General features: G+C 44.3%; 2 protein-coding genes across 7 annotated transcripts in view; one reads left to right on the top strand and one right to left on the bottom strand.

Moving 5' to 3' along the window:
* Positions 1–568: 568 nt before the first annotated feature.
* trpc6b (transient receptor potential cation channel, subfamily C, member 6b) overlaps positions 569–21,758 on the bottom strand; it is a 30,862-nt gene continuing 9,672 nt past the window's right edge. Inside the window, exons 2-13 of one of the 4 annotated variants that reach the window (XM_061826631.1) lie at positions 19,718–19,819; positions 9,110–9,861; positions 8,285–8,449; positions 8,055–8,219; positions 6,621–6,837; positions 6,295–6,522; positions 4,035–4,299; positions 3,698–3,893; positions 3,230–3,439; positions 2,627–2,683; positions 1,392–1,467; positions 569–1,304 (exon numbers count right to left, since the gene is read on the bottom strand). In XM_061826631.1, the coding sequence (XP_061682615.1) occupies positions 1,141–1,304; positions 1,392–1,467; positions 2,627–2,683; positions 3,230–3,439; positions 3,698–3,893; positions 4,035–4,299; positions 6,295–6,522; positions 6,621–6,837; positions 8,055–8,219; positions 8,285–8,449; positions 9,110–9,847 (2,481 nt within the window). In that variant the 5' untranslated portion in view covers positions 9,848–9,861; positions 19,718–19,819 and the 3' untranslated portion in view covers positions 569–1,140. Of the gene's footprint in view, positions 1,305–1,391; positions 1,468–2,626; positions 2,684–3,229; positions 3,440–3,697; positions 3,894–4,034; positions 4,300–6,294; positions 6,523–6,620; positions 6,838–8,054; positions 8,220–8,284; positions 8,450–9,109; positions 10,505–19,717; positions 19,820–21,758 lie in introns of those variants that run through there. The other 3 variants (XM_061826633.1, XM_061826632.1, XM_061826634.1) reach the window with 3 other exon arrangements.
* On the top strand, positions 1,233–19,702 carry cep126 (centrosomal protein 126). 3 transcript variants are annotated; one of them, XM_061826637.1, is made up of 8 exons: positions 1,233–1,370; positions 12,744–12,853; positions 14,248–14,484; positions 14,698–14,872; positions 16,931–18,074; positions 18,567–18,697; positions 18,775–18,847; positions 18,913–19,702. In XM_061826637.1, the coding sequence occupies exons 2-8, from the start codon at positions 12,753–12,755 to the stop codon at positions 19,131–19,133; spliced, it is 2,082 nt and encodes a 693-aa protein (XP_061682621.1). In that variant the 5' UTR covers positions 1,233–1,370; positions 12,744–12,752; the 3' UTR covers positions 19,134–19,702. The 3 variants fall into 3 exon arrangements, with proteins under 3 accessions (XP_061682621.1, XP_061682620.1, XP_061682622.1); XM_061826636.1 differs by lacking the exon at positions 1,233–1,370 and adding an exon at positions 12,187–12,240; XM_061826638.1 differs by lacking the exon at positions 1,233–1,370 and adding an exon at positions 12,214–12,240 and having other exon boundaries at positions 14,285–14,484.

Below are 21,758 nucleotides of genomic sequence, written 5' to 3'. Positions count from 1 at the left end.
AAATACTTGGGGTCAACAATACAGAGCAATGGAGAGTGTGGTCAGGAAGTGAAGAAACGGGTCCAAGCAGGTTGGAACAGCTGGCGAAAGGTGTCTGGTGTGTTATGTGACAGAAGAGTGTCTGCTAGGATGAAGGGCAAAGTTTACAAAACAGTGGTGAGGCCGGCCATGATGTACGGATTAGAGACGGTGGCACTGAAGAAACAACAGGAATCTGAACTGGAGGTGGCAGAAATGAAGATGTTGAGGTTCTCGCTCGGAGTGACCAGGTTGGATAGGATTAGAAATGAGCTCATTAGAGGGACAGCCAAAGCTGGATGTTTTGGAGACAAGATTCGAGAGAGCAGACTTCGATGGTTTGGACATGTTCAGAGGCGAGAGAGTGAGTATATTGGTAGAAGGATGCTGAGGATGGAGCTCCCAGGCAAAAGAGCGAGAGGAAGACCAAAGAGAAGGTTTATGGATGTGGTGAGGGAAGACATGAGGGCAGTTGGGGTTAGAGAGGAAGATGCAGGAGATAGGCTAAGATGGCAAAAGATGACACGCTGTGGCGACCCCTAACGGGACAAGCCGAAAGGAAAAGAAGAAGAAGTTTTTTTTTACCGGTATGTTTTTGTTTTTTGTATTTTTACCAGCCCTGTTCGTGCTACCATATTGTTGCTATGCTAAGCTAAGTTAAGGTATTAAAACTTTGAAAACTCTGTGTACCGTCTTTCTTTGTAAACATCTCGTGTTTCAATGTGGGATTCAATGTGGGCAGTTGCGGCTTTTACACAGGTGCGGCTTATGTATGTACCAAATGGTATTTCTTTTACAAATGTACTGGGTGAGGCTTATAATGAGATGCGCTCTATACGGTATATTATTTCACAGGTGTGCCTGAGGCTGCCCACAATAAAAGCCCACTCTCAAATTTTTGCGTTCCTATTTTTCATCTGTGTTAATGAAGCGATTTTTTTTTTTCACAAGGTAAATGAAAACCTTTCCATTCATTTTAACTCACCAATTCTGTATGAATGGACAAATTATATATATTTCTGGTACCTTATACGAGAGGGTCAAAGTTCATGCACTTGCGTTGCAAACCGTGACCTCTGTCAATATCTGAACAATTCCAGTCCGTACAGTCGGTTGAACTCCTCATTGACTTTGATGGCATCTTTCCATACAGGACTCGTGGGGTCCTCGCGGCACGTCACCGAGCTGCCTGATGAGCTCTGCCAGGGTCTTCACTTCCCGCTTGCCCATCCCCAGCAGCTCGTAGCGCAGACTGGAGATGTCCCGCTTGATTTCATTCAACTCGCCTGAGGGACAAGATGTTTTTTCGACGGGGACGTCGGGAGACATAGTGTGCATGTTCGTGCGCGCGTGTAAGTGTGTGCACCAATCACCTTCGTTCACCTCGTCGTTTTCTTTGTCCCGCTGGGCTTTTAAGATGTGTCTCTTGACGAGCCGTTTCATGATCCTCTGGAAATTGGGAACAAATGTGGGTAATTTCAAATGACACATTTGTTCCTAACAATGTCAGAGTGTTCGAGGAAAACACTGAAATAAAGAGTTAGAGACAACCGCGCTGTATCCCCCTCTCAGGGCATCTTCTAACTTGTCCTTTTTTCCAACACGCAAGTGGATAAATGTGCAATAAGGGTGAAGCTCAAACTAATCCGGAAGGTGGTAAAATATTATCGGGCTGGCTGTTGTACATACACAGAGTTAGCTAAATGACCAAAATGAGTTATGCCCTGCCACACGTCCCCAAAGGGGAGCCTTTTCTTGCCAATCTTCTTATGATTTAATCAAAGATTGGATTGATTTATATCACCCACCCAAAGTGAGTCTAAGATAAGAGCGAATCAAAACATAATGAAAATAAACATCATTTCTTGTCCAAGTACATATCGGGCATCAAGTCTCACATTGGGTGCATCCACCGCATTCACATGTGCGAGAATTTGCTCTACACTGAGAAATAACCAATCAGACGACAGGCCCACAAAACTCCATCAAATGCAAACTCCCAGTTGGCGTTTGAGGGGCGAGATGCTGAACGACAGTCAGACGCCGTCGCCAGCCCCTCACATGGCTCACCTCTTCACAAGTGAAGCTGTTTGTTTCATTTACCCATCAAAGCCCACCCTTAAAACGCTTGTTTTACAAAGTATATTGCTGACAGCGCATGTGTGTCAGGCATGATTGCATTTTTTTAAGGATAAAATCTTCTACTTTGTTGTTTCTCTCGACACACAAATTTGCAGATAATCACGTTTCCTCCACTCCCTGAGAAGGGTTGTGTCAGGAAGGGCATCCGGCGTAAAAATTGTGCCAAACATATATGTGCGTTCATCTGAGATGACACGCTGTGGCGACCCCGAAAGGGACAAGCCGAAAGAAACACACAATAAGGAGATATGTTGGACCGCAAGTGCAGTTGGTCAGAAGTTAGGTTAGTTTGGTATGCAGGTAAGGAGGTCAGGAGGAAGGTGGGAGATGGAGTTGGAAGGTAGAAGGAAGCAGGCAGATAGATAGATAGATAGATAGATAGATAGATAGATAGATAGATAGATAGATAGATATAGATAGATAGATAGATAGATAGATAGATAGATAGATAGATAGATTTGTTTACTTGATAACATGTTGGGCAAGCAGATGTGTCCACTCTGGAGTCTTCTTGTCGACTTAACTAAGATTCACACGCAACAGAAGAAAAAGGAGGTTAAGGAAACGCAAAAGAAAAGTGAGGCTTTATGGAAGTAAACACGTGCCACCAGGATTTGAATTTGAAATGCCACAGAAAACAGCATTTGAGTTTGAAATATTAAGTGATCACATTTTCAATAGTTGTATTTCAGTGTAACTTTTCATTGTTAACAATTCAACTGGCTACAATTCACTGTTTGAAATTCACCGTCTGTGCCACCTGGCAGGGTTACTTCAGGTCAGAACCAAACAGCCAGCCAATCCAGTTACGCTTTCTTCGTATGCGATGTCACGCGACTAAGAAACCGTAACTACAATTGGCTGGGTGTTCGGTTCCGACCTCAAGTAACCCTGCCTGGTGGAACAGATGGAGAATTTTAGACAGCGAATTGTAGCCGGTTGAATTGTTAATGTTGAAAAGTTACACTGAAATACAACTATTGAAAATGTGATCACTTTACATTTCAAATTCAAATCCTGGTGGCGCACATTTACTTCCATCGTGTTTGTCACATATTTTCCTACCTACCTTTTGTCGTTCCCGTTCTTCACCTTGCGTACTTTCAGTGTCTTTGCCTCGATCTGCGTACCACAGAGATCCTTTGAGTCCCCGCAGGAAAGAAGCAACGGGGCTGAGAGTCAGGAGAAGGTTGAAGGGCACGGGCAGCGAGCAGCCCTGCTCAAAGTATGAGAACCACAGTTTGGCTCGGGCGAACTTCCACTCTACGTCAGCGTCACCCTGTGTAGAAACGCAAAGACATTTTCAGGGCCGGTGGTGGTGTAGTCGTTTGTGTCGCTGATATAGCATGATTCACGTTTTACGCCTTGGAGAACAAACCTGGTATTCATCCAAGTCTTAGAATCCGGAGAAAAACTCACACAAGTCCGATGAGAACATTCAAAGTGCGATTAGGAACCTCCAAACTGAACCCCACTATCATCACTTCACCACGAAAAACGTTGCAACCGTTCACAAAAGTTTTGCAACAAAACGTACTTCGATCTCCTGAAAGGTGCGGTTGAACATGGCGATGAGCATGTTCAGCAAGACGATGACCATGATAACGTTGTAGACGCCGTACAGGACATAGCCGGTGTTCTCGATGAATTTGTGGTCGATGTCAATCACGACCGACTTCACCTCAGACAGGCCGAAGATTGCCCAGAAGAGCGTTTTGAAGCTTTCCTCCAGCCTGTGACGAGCAACGGTGACTAAGAACTACTTATACTTATACTTGCACTTGTATTTAAATTCAGAAGTTGAGCCAATAAAGTAAACATTCCAGGAATCAGAGAGTAATTGAGATGTAACGGCAGCCTGTCCCGCAACTCACGTGGTGAACGCGTCGTTGTACTTGGCCCCGAGATAGTATGAGTACAGGTTGAACATCCCCACCATGAACGCCACAAAGACGGTGATGAAAATCACCAGGAACTTGAAGATGTCCTTCACTGTCCTGCCCAGCGTAATCTGCAGCGGGCCGAAGCTCTCGTTGGCGGGCAGCACGTAAGCCACGCGGCAGAAGCTCATCACCACCGCGATGGCGTACAGACCCTCGGAAATCAGCTGCGGATCTGACGAAAGCCAGCTGACTCGGGCTGGAAGTCAACCAAACAAAATGCGGTGGCGCTGGAATCAATCCAATATACAATCCATCATTATTGGAGGATATTGGAAATAAAACTGGTGATTTTGCATGAATTGTATGCTGAACGGAAATCCCTTTCATATTTACTGTTCACTATCGACAGTCAAGAAAATAAGTATTTGAACACCCTGCTATATTGCAAGTTCTCCCCTTTAGAAATCATGGAGGGGTCTGAAATTTTTATCGTAGGTGCATGTCCACTGTGAGAGAGATAATCTAAAAAGAAAAATCCAGAAATCACAATGTATGATTTTTTTCAACAATTTATTAGTGTTATACAGCTGCAAATACGTATTTGAACACCTGTGTATCAGCTAGAATTCTGACCCTCAAAGACCTGTTAGTCCACCTCCACTCCATGTATGATCCTCACCTGTGTAAGGTCGTAAGCTGCATAAAGACTCCTGTCCACCCCATACAATCAGTAAGACTCAAACTTGTAACATGGCCAAGACCAAACAGCTGTCCAAAGACACCAGAGACAAAATTGTACAACTCCACACAGCTGGAAAGGGCTACGGAGAAATTGCCAAGCAACTTGGTGAAAAGAGGTCACTGTTGGAGCAATCATTAGAAAATGGAAGAAGCTAAACATGAGGGTCAATCTCAATCGGAGTGGAGCCCTGTGCAAGATATCACCTCGTGGGGTCTCAATGATCCTTTGAAAGGTGAGGAATCAGCCGAGGACTACATGGCAGGACTTGGTCAATGACCTGAAAAGAGCGGGGACCACCGTTTCCAAGGTGGCTGTTGGTTATACACGAAGACGTTATGGTTTGACATCATGCATGGCACGGAGGGTTCCCCTGCTTAAACCAGCACATGTCAAGGCCCATCTTAAGTTTGCCAATGACCATTTGGATGATACAGAGGAGTCATGGGAGAAGGTTTTGTGGTCAGATGATACCAAAATGGAACTTTTTGGTCATAATTCCACTAACTGTGTTTGGCGGAAGATGAATGATGAGTTCCCATCCCAAGTACACCATCCCTACTGTGAAAAATGGGGGCGGTAGCATCGTGATCTGGGGGTGTTTTTCTGCACATGGGACAGGACGACTGCACTGTATTAAGGAGAGAGCAGGGTGTTCAAATATTTATTTTCTTCACTGTACATATTTGTTTCTGTGGAACCTATCCTCAACTATTTGTTAAAGAACTGGTCGGTACCCGCCTAGTCCTGGTTTTCGTTTGTTTTTTTATTACTTTTTAAATCTTGAATCTCAAGATGGTGGCGAATCCCTGGCTAATTGGAAAGTAGTAATTGGTGTTGAGGAAGTATTTTAAAGTGATACATCTCAATTGAGAGAGTAACAGCTTTATATGCTGTGGTAGAGCTAAGTTTAGCCTGTGTTGTTAGTGGAAGTTGAAGAGTGTTCGTCATATGGGCATTTACATGCATACTTTCTGGTTATAAAGTTGTATTTGTTTTTAAGGTTAGTAAAAGATGAATTTGAAATTATATTTAAGTGGTCTTTTTTATCGTAGTTTGTGGGATTTCGATGGATTTAAATAATTGATATAGGTAATTATTTTTGGGAGGTGTCAATTATTCCCTTTTTTTTGCTATTAGCGGCAGAACTCATTCCCTGTCTGATAATATTTGGGGTCAATTAATTAAAATATTGCAGTATACATTAAGAAACCCCTTGCTATTAGCGGGAAAAAGGGACTGAGCTTGGCCAGAAACAGACAAAATGAGGGGTGTAACGGATTCCCCCATAAACATAGTTGTATCTTAATCATTTTAACCCAAAAAAACAAACTATGATGGAATATGATGTCATTTTAAACTTGTGATAACATCCGATTGCGGACTAGAAAACATGTAATTTAACCTTTTCACATAAAATTGGGGGGTTGACAAATCTGTTCAAAATCAGTAGGTTTTGACGGAATGCTGACCAAAAAAAAAATAAAAAAATGATGAAATGCTAAAACTCACCGAGCTGAAAGTATTGAATATTTGAAGGCAGGGAGTTTCCAGACAGATTAGCGTGGTGCTCGTCCACATAGCGCTGAGCGGCGTACACGTGCCAGAACGCCATCAGCCGTGCAATGAATGAGCTGATAAAAATAGCCAAAATGTTAAAGTCTAGAAGGTTCCACGGTTCTAAGACGTATTCTCTTATGTCCTGTGACCAAATGTCATTGCATTTTTCCCAAATATTCCCTGTGGGCAGAAAAAAACATCATGTTATACTAGATTCTGATCCCAAGTGTTCAGACCACTAGGAAGTCGGTCGCTCAGTCGGTAGGAAAAGACATCACCTAGGACCCAAGACATGATAAGAATCTCCATCCATGTGAACGGGGTGGTCTTCATGCGGAAGAGCTGTGAGGGCCGATCGTGGGTTGTCATGTTAGGCAGCAGCGGAGGTCCATTGAAACGGTCGGCCGTGTTGAGAACCAGCAGGCACAGGAACGTCACAAAGGAGGCGGCGTGGGCCACAAACTTCAGGAAAGGGCCAGACATCAACTTCCCCACCTGATAAGGCAAAGGGAACAAGCATGAAGAGGGTCATTTTGGACATAACAAGGCAAACAATTAAAAAAAAGTAGAAGACTTAAGTTTCTTCAGTTCCCCCCCTCAAAAAATAGTAGGAAAAAATAAAACACTTGGATAACCTCCAGCACAAGAAATGGAATTACAATAGGAACCCAGGTAGGTAGGTGTACATACTTAGTTGTTGGTATGTGTACTCAAGGAAAGATTCTTGCACCAGAAATGGGGCTACAGAGGAGGCCATAGAGTGGGTTTGTGTTGCTAGGTGTAAGATGGACTACAAAACTAGAAATGGGCATAGCCAGTATCCATTTCAGGAAGGTTGGTGGGTAGGTAAGTAGGTAGGTAGGTAAGTTGGTATGCGTAAAATGGACTCTTGCACCAGAAATGGGGTTACAGTAGAAGTCCATTTTGGGTAGATAGAAGGTAGGTAGGTATGTAGGTAGGTAGGTAAGTAGGTAGGTAGGTAGGTGAATTCAGGTAAATAGGGATAGGAGTTGGTAGGTGTTGAAAGCGCCATGGCTCTAGCACCAAAATTTTCAGTACAGGAGTCCTTTTTGGGTAGGTAGGTAGGTAAGCGAAGATTGGACTCTTGCACAAGAAATGGGGATACAGTAGAAGTCCATTTTGGGTTGCTACAAGGTAGGTAGGTAGTAGGTAGGTAGGTGAATTCAGGTAAATAGGGATAGGGGTTGGTAGGTGTTGAAAAGTACATGACTCTAGACTCTAACCCTAACCAAAATTTTCAGTACAGGAGTCCATTTTGGGTAGGTAGGCAAGTAGTTAGGTTAGTAGGTATGTTGGTTAGCGTAGAATAGATTCTTGCACCAGAAATGGGGATACATTACTAGTTCATTTTGGGTAGCCACAAGGTAGGTTGGTCGGTAGGTACGTAGGTAGGTAGGTAGGTGTTGAAAGGCACATGACTCTAGTACCAAAATTTTCAGTACAGGAGTCCATTTTGGGTAGGTCGGCAGGTAGTTAGGTAAGTAGGTACTGTAGGTTAGGAGGACTATGTCAGTAGGTATCTACTAATGCTGAGGTAATTGTCTGCCTACAAATGAAGATCTTTTGCCTTTTCTGACTCCAAACAAAAGGGCACATAAAGTAAATTTTCCCAAATCATAAAAGACGCGGGTTGAATAGCACGATTGTTGGGCAATCTCAAGAAGATTACTAAGAGTATTTTAATGGCTAACCTTGCTGGTTGGTGCAATCCAGGAAACAAGGGCCAGAATGGGCAGGCTGACCGCGACCCCAAGGACCAGAAGAATCTTAACTGCCGTGGTCTGCTCACGTAGTCCGGAAACATTCTGGTACCAGTTGGAGAGCAGATGTTGCTGGCAGTTGGGATGGGCCACAAACTGACAGAGTAAATCCTCACTCCCTTGAACGTAATTTAGGAAGATTGCTTTTGTCAAAAGCGTACCTTCTTGACGTCATACTTGATGGCAAGTTTTAATCTGGTGAGGTTTTGCTCAGTCTCGAGAGAGTCGCCGTGCAAGATGGCTTCCACTTCCTCTGTGTTCTGACACAAGTCAAGGAGGCCCACCATGAAGTCTTTGCACTGCATGGACAGTTTCTTGTAGTCGTTCTGGTGCAAGGGGATGAAAGTCGCAGGTCCAACATGGTTGCATGGGTTTCATCCCAAAATTTAAAAAGTCACCTGACGTGTGAACCTTTTGATAATGACCATGTACTTTTGACCCAATGGACCCGCAGGAGTCTGGGACTATGGCCATTAGTTGCTCACTGCTAAGGACTTGGCTTGGGGACTGGATGATGGCTGAAGACCTTCTCCAGTCCAGAGTCTGTCTCTTTTCCTGACCTGCGACCAAACGGAGGTTGGACTAGTTGCTGTTGATGTTTGATCCCAAGTACTGGTCAGATTCCCTTTAGCACAGAAACCAAATCACATCCTGTATTTAAGATATTCCCCATCCATGTACTTATTTCACTTATTTGGGAATTTTGTGAAGTACATCTGAGATGACGCTGTGGCGACCCCGAAAGGGACAAGCTGAAAGAAACTTACTTACAGGAATTATTCTCAGCAATTGTGTCGTTTTGTGGCAGCCTAAAAACCACCATCTTCTGGCGTTAAAAATTCTGTCTAATCTGAAAAAACATGTAGCACTTTGTCAATATAAATTTGGTTTGGAGGGTCTCAAATGCTCCGGTCCCCAAGCCTTGTCTCCACAGACAAGTCCTTACAGCCTAAGCCACTGCTCTCTTAAAATTCCATTGTTTGTACCTTGAACTCCATCTCAGTGCCGGCCAGGACCATAAGCTCATGACTGAGCTCCAGCGCTGCCATCACAGGGTCTTCATTGGATAGTGACAAGTAGGCCGGACTGGCGAGACCTTTGTAGGCGTCGATGCGGGACTGCGAGTGTCTGAAGGAATCCTCAGCCTGCTGCTGGGTACAGGCGCTGCACCGGCAGAGGTAGTCGTGGGGTCGCTGGATACGGGCCCCCCTAAGAAGAAGCAAGTGGACTATCTCGTAGTCGTGATGCTGAGAGGCCAGGATGATGGGTGTGATGTCGTTTGAGAAAAGGCTCCCATTCTCGTCGTAGGCAAAGAGGTCCCGATGTTTGTCCACCTCGCTGGGGCTACACGACAACCTCTGGACATCCGAAAAGGTCCGGTGGCTCAAGATGGCCTCCACAATCCGCACATAACCTTTTCGGATGGCTAAGAGCAGAGCCTCGCCCATCCGGGTCAGCTCTTTCCTCCCCAGAAGCAACTTGGTGATCTCAAAATGCTCGTTGGACACAGCCAGCTCCAAGGCGTTCTGACCCGCGAAGTTAACGCTGTTGACGTTGAGGTCCGGCAGCTCGTCCAGCAACCGTTTCACCTCGGGAACGTTGCCGCGCGCCACGGCCTCTAAAAACGCTTCCTCGTTCAGGGAGAGGCTGGAGCTGGAACGGGCCTGGAAGAGGGGGGTAGACACCTGGGAGGCCGAGCTTGAGAGTTTGGCTGTCGTTTGCATTGTTATGCCGCCAACTGAACACAGGAAAAGATTTGGCAGACTTTAAACCGTGACGAGGCTGTGACAGCACACGGAAGAGTGCATGGCTCCCATGGCTCAGCGTAGTTAGCTAGCACTAACTCGGTCGCTGTTGCGGCTTTCTGGGTTGTTGTTGTTAATTTATTTTCATCAACTCTGCTGTCCGTACAGTGTATCCTGCAGAGAGCTTCCACGAAGTGCTGTGGAGCTGACTTATTACTCTGTCGACATGAAGGACACCACCCACAGTCTCGTCATCTGGCTTCCTGACACCCTCAAACTTAACCTTGAGGGAGGCTGAACCGGGGGGAAGGACACTGGCAGCGCAACACCCGCCCTTTACGCACTACATTGGACATGTTAATATGCAAAAGTCCCTCGAAATCAGCATTTGGTGTTCGGTGAAGGCCATTGTTCATCCATCAATTTTCTTTATCGCTTATCCTCACAAGGTTTACGGGGAATGCTGGAGGCTATCAAAGCTGTCAACGGGCAGGAGGCGGGGTACACTCAGAACTGGTTGCCAGTCAATCGCAGAAAAAGGTTCTAAACGTATCAAATCAAGGCAAATTAGCTTTGTTCTTTGTCTGCCTCGATCTTTTGTGTTCAAGATTTTTTTTTTTTGCCCTCTTAACATCCTAATGAGCTATTATGACTTGTTAATGAGATTTTATTACTGGTGGGTTTACCTTTATAAATGTTGATTATTTCACGAGCAAATGCTTGATTTAAGCACATTTCCCTACAAATTAAGAGCATCATGATTAAATATTAGATAATAGAAATCTACTATACTTATTCTAAGCATAAATACACAAGGCATCCAATATTTCCTTTTCTATTGGCAGATAATTTTCCTTTAAGCAATATACTGCTCATATGCTCATACTGAAGCCTTGTTTTTTATTTATTTTATTTTTAGTCATTTTTTATTTGCAGCATACTGCACATTAGTCACATGCATTTCACATCGTTTAGTAACTTCAAAAGAGCCAAGTATTAGATACAGAAGTCATTCTGACATGGGATCAGTTTGCTTTTTTCAATACAAAAATAGACAAAAGCACATTTGACAAACATTAAAACATGCGGGAATAAATTACTCAGCCCAATTCTGTGAAATTAAAAGGACAACATCATAATTCAAATTATTTGTCCACTCACCTAAAAAAAAGTCAGATCTGTCGCTTTCTCTCAGCGTCACAATAAAAGAAAACAAAATCACGAGGCTTTTTATTTGTATCGCGTCAGCCTCTTGTTTGGGCGCCGCAGACTGTTTAACTGACAGAGGTTGTGGTCACTGCGCACATTTTTGCGTGAGGTCACACGTGGAACATGCACTGCATGTGTCGTCCCCGTGGCTGGCCAAAGCTATTCTGAATGAATGCCTTTAGAATTGAGGGGTCTTCAGAATATATCTACCCAGAATGACATCACACAAACAATTTTTTTAACCTTTATTTACCCAGGTAAAGCAATTGAAAACATATTTATTTGCAATGCTGTACTGGCGTGTAGCTATTTATTTATTCTGTCTAGTATATGTCTGGTATATCACTCACTGGACAAATTCCACAGTTTTGTGTGCTAAATCAGTGGTTCTCATATTTTTTTAAATTAACCCCCAAGTGCCACCTGAAAAAATACACAACTCCAATTATAACCATGATATGGCATATTAAAATACAGTGGCCTAGGAGGCATAAGTGCTGATGGGACAGCGAGAAGTTTTATTCTTTATTTATTGTTAGCCACTTTCACACTATGCACAGTTTGAACATAAACACTGCGCTTAAATGTAGGTGGTAAAACTATTTGAATGGTTCAATAAAAATGCACAAATAAAAAAATATATACCTCAACTAATATTTGAAAACCATCAGCTGCAAAAGAATTGACTTGAATTAAAATTCATTGTATATATATATATATACATATATATATATACATACATACATACATACATACAAATTTATATAATACTTCTCAAATGTTTATCTCAATAATTGTCATATATATATACGTACATATAAATTTATATATATATATATATATAAAATACTTCTCAAATGTTTATCTCAATAATTGTCAGTTAATATTAACTTTTACATTCTCTGATTAAGTTTAATCGGTACTTGTATTTTTTCCTTCAAGTATCTTATCAACGCAAAAATGTGAGCGCAGTACTTTTGCACCGTTGCCGTGATACGCCAAGTGACGTCAAATAACGTTGGCCGACCTCAGCGTCTGCCTTATTGAGTTTTTTTTGGGGGGGCTTTAGTGCCCTCTGCTGGACTTTATGTGGTACCACCCTGACAACCGTCGTTAGGGAAGTGCGTCCGTGTAGTTAAATGATGGCGACACCGTACAGGCAGGTGAGCGCCGCTTTGTTATTAAATTAGTATTATTATTTTAAAGAGTAGTTGGATAAGTCGGTGAGTGAGTTCAGAACAAGCGACAACTTATTGATGAGTGAGTGTGGGATTGTTTTTGAACAAATTTTAGTATCGTTAGCGAGCTGTTAGCGAACAAAGCTCAACTCACCACCATTTTAATACACTGTACATGTTACGGTTTCCATAACGCGATTCTTTTAAATAGATAAACACAACACAAGCCGAAGCGTCCCCGTGCGACATCACTGTGACATCACAAACGTCAAGGCTCTGCAGCAAGGATGCCTGTGCACGGAGAGAACTTGCTCAGCCGGTTTTTGTTTTGCTTTTAATGAGAAATACACGACATCACGGCAACTATTACAAAGCGCCCGTATGTGGCGCTCGGCCGGCTGACTCCGTGAGATGGCGCGTTCGGTGTCACTCGCAAGAGCGGCGGCGTCCAAATGAGTAAAAGGCCTCCGCTTGCTGTCCCCTCTCAGAGGTGAGCGATGTCGAGCCTCCAGCAAGAGAGAGACGCTCTGCTTGAGGAGCAGAAGGTCAACCGAGAGCGAGCTCGCAGATGTGTGCAGGAGACCAACCGCCGATGCAGGTAAAAAAAAAAAAAAAAAAAAAAAAATCCCAACACCTGCAAAAATACAGTGTAATGTACAGTACCCGGAAGTCCACTAAATCATCTGGTTGTTTGACCCCATATTTGACTTTTGCAGTCACATTTGAGGCATGTAAAAAGTTCCTAGTCCAGTAATTAGGATACGGGACTGATATTTACAGTATATCATATTTACATATTCAGAGTACCACATCAACCACAAGCATGAAAAATGACTGCCTTACATTCACGAAAGGAGATACAATTAAACCAGTTAGGCCTGCGTGGGGTTTCTCCAGGCACAAAACACGCAACAAACAAACAACTCTAAATTGCCCCTCGGTGTGATTGTGTGTGTGGCTGTTTGTCTCTATGTGCCCTGCGATTGGCTGGCGACCAGTTCAGGGTGTACCCCGCCTCCTGACAGCTGGGATAGGCTCCAGCACTCCTCGCGACCCCTGTGAGGATAAGCGGCTAAGAAAATAAATGGACGGAGAAATACACATATATCTATATATTTTTTTTAATGGTTACTAGTTAATGCATACAAGTGCATTGACTATTCAATTTGAATATGAAGTAAGCGTGCTTATTCATTTAACGGTCACGTAGAGATGTTAAAATACTTGAGTGTGTGTGCGTACTATTATATCCAAAAATGGAAAAAATAAAAAGTAAAATATTAATTTTGTAATGTTCTCCAATCATTTCCTAGAGTGCGTCGTTCATGAAGAAATTCATCAAAATGCCTATTAACTGGCAAAGTTGCCCTGCGATTGGCTGGCAACCAGTTCAGGCTGTACCCCGCCTCCTGCCCGACGACAGCTGGGATAGGCTCCAGCACTCCCCGCGACCCTTGTGAGGATATGCGGCTAAGAAAATGGATGGATGGATGTATGGATGGAACGAGCAAAGTTATCATAAAATGTTATCATCAAATGTGTATTCAACCCTCCCTTTGTCTTGCTGGTCGTGCTGACCCATTTAACCTTGTTAATTGCAACAAGGCAACGATATAATGAAAACATGTATGGTATATGAAAGATTGTAATCTACCAATGCGTCGTTATGAAAACATTAGAATATGGGACGAAAATTAAAATGCATTTCAAATAGCCGCGCTATTGTACAATATTCTTTGGAGTCAGAACGTGAAATCCCGAGGACACATTAACAGGCACACAAACATAACAAAATATTAAAAGTTTTTATATATATATTTTTTGGCATCCTTTAATATTGCAGTCAAACTGAGAGATTTAAAAGTTTAAAAGCTAATGTTTTTCAGCTAAAAACATTTTTCTTGGCCAGGTTCTTTTCTGCATTATTAGTTTTGGGGCAGGTGTTTTCGTGCCTAACGTAGTCCGTTTGGGTTTCTCGTATTTCTGTGTCAGGGATCTGAGGGAGAAACAAAGGCTGTGGGTTCTGCAGGAGCAACGGCGGCGCGAAGAAGTGCTGCAGCAGCGCCGGCAGAAGATCCAAGATGTGACTGAGCACTTCCAGAGGGCTTACGTGCCGCCCTCCCAGAGGGCGACCCAGAGCGAGCGCCTCACTGCTGGAAGAGACTACCCAAATTTGGAAGACGCGCTCAGTCAAATTCGAGGCCCCGCGCTGCCGTCCAACATCAGCAGGTAAAATGGAGTCGTTGCTCGATTTTTATTTATTTTTTTTTTTTTGCTTTGCGATATCAGTCCAAAAATGACCCTATGAATTTTTTTTTAACAGGACAAGTAAGCAAACAGAACATGAAAACACTCACAGCATGTGAAAGACACAACAGTTCCTGTTATCATGTGACTGGTTTTGGCTAATAGTTGTCTGGGGTTTTTTTTTTGTATTTTCAGTCAAAGGATCAGCACCCCGTCTTCCAGACCTGCCGTTGGGTTGTCGGAATCCCCCCTTCGCCACACACCCGTTGTGGTTCAGGCCGGCGTAGGATGCCAAGAGCAGGGCCCGTGTGTCAGGAGGTGGCAGGAGCTTCCGAAAAGGCAGGAGAGGCATCAGGAGCACAGTGGACAGGTACTTTTTTTTCCAGGATTCACACCGGCGGCACAGTGGTACCGCTGTAAAACGTTGGCCTCACAGTTCTGAGGTCCCGGATTCAGTCCCGGCCCCGCCTGTCTGGAGTTTGCATGTTCTTTGCCGCTCCAGTTTCCTCCCACATCCCAAAAACATGCAACATTAATTGGGAGACTCTAAATTGCCCATAGGTGTGATTGTGAGTGCGACTGTTGTCTGCCCGTTGACTGCTGGGATAGGCACCAGCACTCCCCGCAACCCTTGTGAGGATAAGCGGCAAAGAAAACAAATGGATGGTTTCACACCTTTTGGTGTCACCTGCTCAAATCTCCATCTTTCACCACCCCAAAGTCAAATTCCTCGTTTGAATGAATGAATAGCCTCATTTGTGCTCGTGTACAACTGCCTGCCTAATATTTTCCATCAATCCATTTTCTATACCACTGGCTGGCAACCAGTCCAGGCCAGTGGATGACACTCAAGAATTTGCATTAACTGACTGCAGACCTCCACCAAGCCCCAAAAGTGCTAAACAGGAGGGGAAGCTATGGTAAAAATCACTTTTCGGTACATAACTTGGTTTTAAAGGGCCACTGTCATGAAATGCATGATTTTTAGTATATTACTAATTACAAAACGGCAGCCGGAATGGACCCATCCATTTTTTCACCACACAACATGATTTTGACATATGTGGCTTTTTGTCACTCCTGCCATGAAAATCCTCTCGAGGGATTTGTTTTCGAGAAGAAGCAGGAAGTGATGTTATGGGCAGTAGCACACTCAAGTGGTCTCGTCTGTTTATACTTGTTTTACCTGCTGGAAGGTAGCTCGTTGTTCCTTTGTGTTAGACAAAATGCCGGCTCGTTGCATTGCTGGTTATTGCTCGAACACTCGGTAGGATAGATTTACCCTTCATAAAGGTTCCAAGAGATCCAGTTTGTCATGAAAAATGGATTGCTCATGTGCAAAGGATGAGAGCCTCGTGGGTTCCAAATGACATATTCAGCTACTAAAAAAACAAAAGTTTGGGGGTTGGAGGGTACGTAATCCTCTCAGAATGTAACAAAAGATCCCCGCACCTACGTCAGGGTTGATAAATGTGTCGATGTACCTGTCGGCGCCGTGCACAGCTTCGGACACGCTGTCGCCGAAGCCGTGCCTCGTCCGCCGCGATCACGGCTTTGGCCGGGGTGGCTCATTCCAGCGCTGGGCTGGGGTGGCTCATTGTGGCGCCGAGCCAAGCCGGAGTGGTTCTTTGTGGTGTCGTCGCCGCTCGCGGGCGTGGTTGTTTTTATCAGTCGCGCTGAGGTGGATCGGACGGGGAGGCGGTTTGGGCGTGATCCGCATATCATCTAAATATGGCTCCAAACGATAGGCTATTATTGCCCCGGTCACTTCACTCGGTTGAGATGTTCTTGTTCGAAAAGAGCTTCTGTGTCAGAAGGGGCGTGTTCGTCTCCCACAGTAGGTGGCGCAGCGTGTTTTCAATGGCGAATGTCCGGGGTGACATCACGGGCAGGAGATGCAGCCAATATGGCCACCACTTGGATGTCGAATGACACTTCTGCAACTTTGCGCATGGATGATGCGCTTTCGCTCATATTTATTTTTTAGTGTAGACATCGAAGTGAATGTTATGTTTTTACATTTGAATATCTGTTTTAGAATGTTTATAGGATTACTCTTGGGCTTTAAAGTAGTGGTTTTTAAACTTGTAACACAAAGTACCAGCCCCCAAAAAAGCTCTCCGAGTCCCGCTATAATGGCCAATAGTAAAATGCAGTCGAGTAGTAAGCTCAGGTGTCCATCCAAAATTGATGATTGAATGACACTTCCACAACTTTGTGCATGGATGACGGACTCTCAGCTCATTTTTTCGTATAGACATTGACGTGAATAATGTTAGATGTATTTTACATTTCAATATCTATTTTAGAATGTTTATAGGGACCACTTGACCTTTAAAGTCATGTGTCAATTGAGATCGATGAACTTATCAACTTACTAAACATATTGAATTACTTTTAAAATAAAACATGACTCTCCATGTTTCAGGAAGACAATGTGTCCTGTTGCTCCAAGTCTGACAGCTTGTCCAGCCAAGACAGCCTGGAGAACGAAGAACCCGCCAAAAGCGCCGTCCTGCACTACTCCGAAAAGCCCGTCCAAGACCTCAAAAGCCCCAACGACCCCCATCCTGTGTCGTCGGGGACCGGGCCCACTTTTGTCGCCGTGAAGCCGCACTTCCACAGATTGCCCGTCGACCTCAACTACAACCTGCCCACCCAGAAGGAAACGTGTGCCTCCATGAATAACCTCAACAAGTTCTCAGCAGACATCAATGTTTGGAAGCACATGAACACAGCAAGTCCAAAGTGCCGCCGAAGTCAAGAATCCAGTGGGTCGAAGAGCTCGTCACCCGCAGCCTGCAGAGTCCAACTCATGAAAGGCATCCTTAAAACCTTGCCCGGCGAAACACCTGCAGAATCCCCTCAGACTCACGCTAACTCCGTCAAACCCGTTCAGTTTTTGGTGTGCGACAGCATCGAAGTAGCCAGGGCCAGGTCCAAAACCGGTGACTACAAAAATGCCTCCAAGAAGCTGCGCTGGCTCGACGAGGAGGCGGGGGGACCAAATGGGGCGCGACCCAGAGATGCCCAATCCCAGCCGTGGGCAGACGTGGGGGTTCAACTCAGCACCGGCGTAGCGGGGCCTCTCGTCCCTCGGGGGGATTACCCTGCCAGGGTCGGAGTGAGTCCGGTTTCCTCAGGCTTTGTCACCCAATCGCCCATCCCGGTGGCCAGGATCCGGGGGGAATTGCAGGCCGCGTCAAAGCACGCGGCCCCCACCAAGAGCCCGTACGGTGGGGACCAGGTACGTGCCCACCATCAGGTCGCTCGTCTGCCTCCCGACGATGTTGCACACAAGGACACGCAGCGACTTATGACGGGCGACGGCGGCGTCATCAACGCGCACTTGCCGTCCTCATTGAGCCGCCCCACGTCCGAGATCAGCTGGAAAGGCTCGCCAGCTTCCGGCCATCTCTTAACGCCGGGGGGGAGTGTGAGAGGTCGGGGGGTGTCATATGAGGAAAAAGTACTCGACCGCACCCCCACCGACTCAGAGATCTTTCAGCTCTGCCAGGATGTCCGCAGCGCCTTCATCAGCAATGCGGGACAACAACAGGACACTTCATTAGGTACACCTCCTCTCTGTAATGGCATCCAATGCAAGAGTTGTATTCACCTTCCTCTTATATTGTAGGTCGAATTGACAAATTAAAAAAAAATACTTAGTACATTGTTCTGTCTTAAAATGAAAAAAGTGAAAAACAAATTAACTACGTGAATAATACCTTTGTGGTTGTAGTGGTGTGGATGTGTTTCTAATATTTGGATCCTCTTGTGTCACCAAGAACCAAACACCTGACGGTATGATGTTGTGCACCACTACCAACTACGACAGTAAAATTAATCTCAGAATGTCTTTTTTTTTTATTAAGTGATTGTGAATCAAAAGTGAACATTATTGATCGGTGCATCTAATGAATTGGTGCTTGTTGAGTGTCTGACGCAACTTGACCCAGTCACATATTTTAATTGGACTATGAACGTGCGGATCTGTTTTTAAATATTGCCATTTAGTTGACAATTTCATTTACAATTCTGTTGTTATCTCAAATTTGGCTCAGTTGTCCCAGAGAAAGCCAGGACCCCCAGCTCTCAGGTTTTGACGAGTGGGCGGGCCAGTAACAAATCTGGTGCGGATCAGAACCGACGACCTTCCGGTTCAACCACGAAAAAACCTCCGGAATTCTTCAAGGTAGAATTCTTTTGTTTTGGCCGGTGAGTGCCTGGCGTCAAGATTCTGTAGCGTAACATAAATTTACATGATTACAGATTACATGTCTCCATGCTACAAATCCAGTCGGACCATCTCCCAAAGGATATCACACAGATCACCCAAACAAAGGTTGCTACGGAACAAATATTAAAGTTCAAACTGTTAAGTCATAGGCTTAATTTTTCCCGTCACAGGCGTCAAAACCGTCAGCCAGCGCCGTCTGACCGACGCGTACTCTTACGGGTCACTGGAGGAACGGGTCGGCAAAGCGCCGAGGACGACGTCGCAGCCGCCTCAGCAGCAGTACCAGCGCCGACCCCCGGCGGCCACGTCCATCTCAATGGAGGAGCAGAGAATCTTTCAGTCTCTGGACCGACTGAACTGCCAGCTGCACCGCAAAGGTGGTTTGCACTGACCAGCATCTGGACTCAAGTCTACCATCCCAGCGCGATAGCAGCAGGATCGCTTTATGTAACAAGCTTCCAGGTGAAATGGGTTTTGCTACCTTGAAACCAAGTGTGCCTTATTTAGGAACATTCAGAAGCATAAACATAATTAAAAATTCATTACATTGAAGTCATTTAAAATTCTAATTTCTTACTAACTTTTGACAGTTCAGCCAGACATCACTCAATACCAGGGGGGGATTATCTTTCGTTTAAAAAGAAAACCCAAAATAAAACTGCCTGGATTTTCAACTGCAGGCTAGAGTGGCTGATTTTTTTCCATCGTTTTGTTGATTTGTTTTTTCTTTGCTGCTTTGCTGAAATCTGTATCTAGAAATTGTGTTTTGTGAATTTTTGCAGCATTTAACATGAATAGAAATACCAGATCATGAATGTTTAAGCGGTCTCATGGAATTCTTATTCTCTCAGGCGCTGATTGGGTGCTGGTAACATTTTCAAATAGAACACTTGTAGGTTTTAAGCATTATGATGACATCCAATCATATCATCCTTCATGCTGGGAAGACATAACTGAATTGTCACTTTGACCTACCTATGAGAGTCTATCCTGGGTAGTATTCTGATCTTTGACACCAGCTACCTCTGACAGTCCCCTTTTGACATGCTGCATCCCAGAAAATGTTCACGTTCTGACCTGGAAAAGTGCATTTCAGAATCAGAATCAGCTTTAATGGCCAAGTGTGTAGAACGCACAAGGAATTTTTCTTCAGCAGTCGGTGCTGCCCTGGTACGACATACAGCGCAAGAAACAACAGCAACGAGAACAAAGAACAAGAGACATTTCTGCTTATAGGAATTATTCCTTATAAGACGTGCAAAATATAGATAGATGGATAGATAGATAGATAGATATAGATAGATAGATAGATAGATAGATAGATAGATAGATAGATAGATAGATAGATAGATAGATAGATAGATAGATAGATAGATAGATAGATAGATAGATAGATATAGATAGATAGATAGATAGATAGATAGATAGATAGATAATACTGATTGGAGCAGCAGGGTGTGAGTGAGTGTCGTCACATGGCATAAGGCAGAAAACTAATCGGTTCACTGATCAAGAATTTCATGACTTAATTGCCAGATGGAAAAAACTTCGAATGCCTGCTACTTTTGACTTTCATTGATTTTCGTCAGTTTCCGGACGGAAGGAGCTGGAAGAACTGGTGGCCAGGATCTGGAGGGTCCCAGAGGACCCTCCCTACTCCGGACCTGGTTCGCGTTGCGTGCAAGTCCTCGATAGTGGGTAGTGCGGTTTTGATTGTCCGCTGTAGTCTGAGTTTGTCCTTTTTTGTGACAACTCCAAACCAGACTGCGATGGAGGTAACTGCTGTGTAGAACTGTCTCGGCAGCTCTTGTGACAGGCCGTGCTTCCTCAGAATCCGCACAAAGTACTTCTTTGAGGATGGAGATGTTCGTCCCCCATTTCAAGTCCTCTGTAATTCCCAAGAACTTGAAGGTCTCGACGGTGGACACATGGCAGTTGGACAGCGTCAAGGTGAAAAACCACAAATTGACGGCCCCTCTAAAATGTTTTCAATCGCATTGTTAATGTTTGCAATCAAACATCACAGGCTATAATCCCGAAACACTGATAACTTTTTGAACCCATCCTACAATATGAGGCTACCACCGAAAAGCTTTTTAGCATTGTTTGTCAGGCAATGTATCACTTCGACAGACTTCATTGACACCAACTCCCTGTTAGACATAGCTTTAGTGGCATCATCAGGCATTTAATAAAAAGCCAAAATAATACAAATAGGTATGTTTTTCAGCAAATAGCTTGGGATAGATTGCACAGGGGGAAAAAAATCAGTTGATAAAACTTAAATATGTGATTACGCTACTGTGATGACAGTTATTTTACTCCTAATAACCCCCCCGAATCATTGTAGCAAAGGGAATGCTGTGTTTTTGGTGAGTACGTTTTGAACTTCTTGCCATACAATAACTAATTTTCGTAACAAATTGAAACCGACTTCTGCTCTTTTGGTCTTTTGCTCTAGTGCTTAAAGCACTAATAGCTGAATATAGAGGCCAAAATTATCTTGGTAAAGGCAGCATCATTGACTCACATCGAGTAATGGATCATTTTTAAATTGTGTAGCCTGCCATAAATCTCAAAATGGGTGGAGAGCTTGAGCCACTTAGGAGGTTTTCTTTTGCTCTTCCTCCAGCAGCATGTCTGGTTTTGCTCTTTCAACGACCTGCTAGGACTTGCTCTAGAAAAAGGCAGAGGAAGCCCACCGAATGTCTCAATAGCTCCTCCAAATCGATGGCACTCTAGTTTTTTTTCATGCTCTCAAAGTGTATGTATGTACATGTACAAGATCCCAAAACGTCACTTTCATGCTAAATTCTTTAATGTGACTCACAAACATAATAGCAAATGTATCATCATGTACACTCCTGCTGACAGGAGGTTGTGAGTTTTCACGACATTGAAGCCCTGGGCCGTGACAACACCCGGAAAGATGGAAAATAGGGGAAGACGTTTCCACTTGGTTGCAAGTTGCAGCTTGTGCGTCGTCGGGGCCCGAATCTCCAGCGGGTTTTTTTTT

The sequence above is a fragment of the Syngnathoides biaculeatus genome, chromosome 8 (assembly GCF_019802595.1).
Source record: "Syngnathoides biaculeatus isolate LvHL_M chromosome 8, ASM1980259v1, whole genome shotgun sequence".
Taxonomy (NCBI): Eukaryota; Metazoa; Chordata; class Actinopteri; order Syngnathiformes; family Syngnathidae; genus Syngnathoides; species Syngnathoides biaculeatus.
The sequence above is the reverse complement of the archived record's forward strand: the minus strand, read 5'-3'. Positions and strand labels throughout refer to the sequence as shown.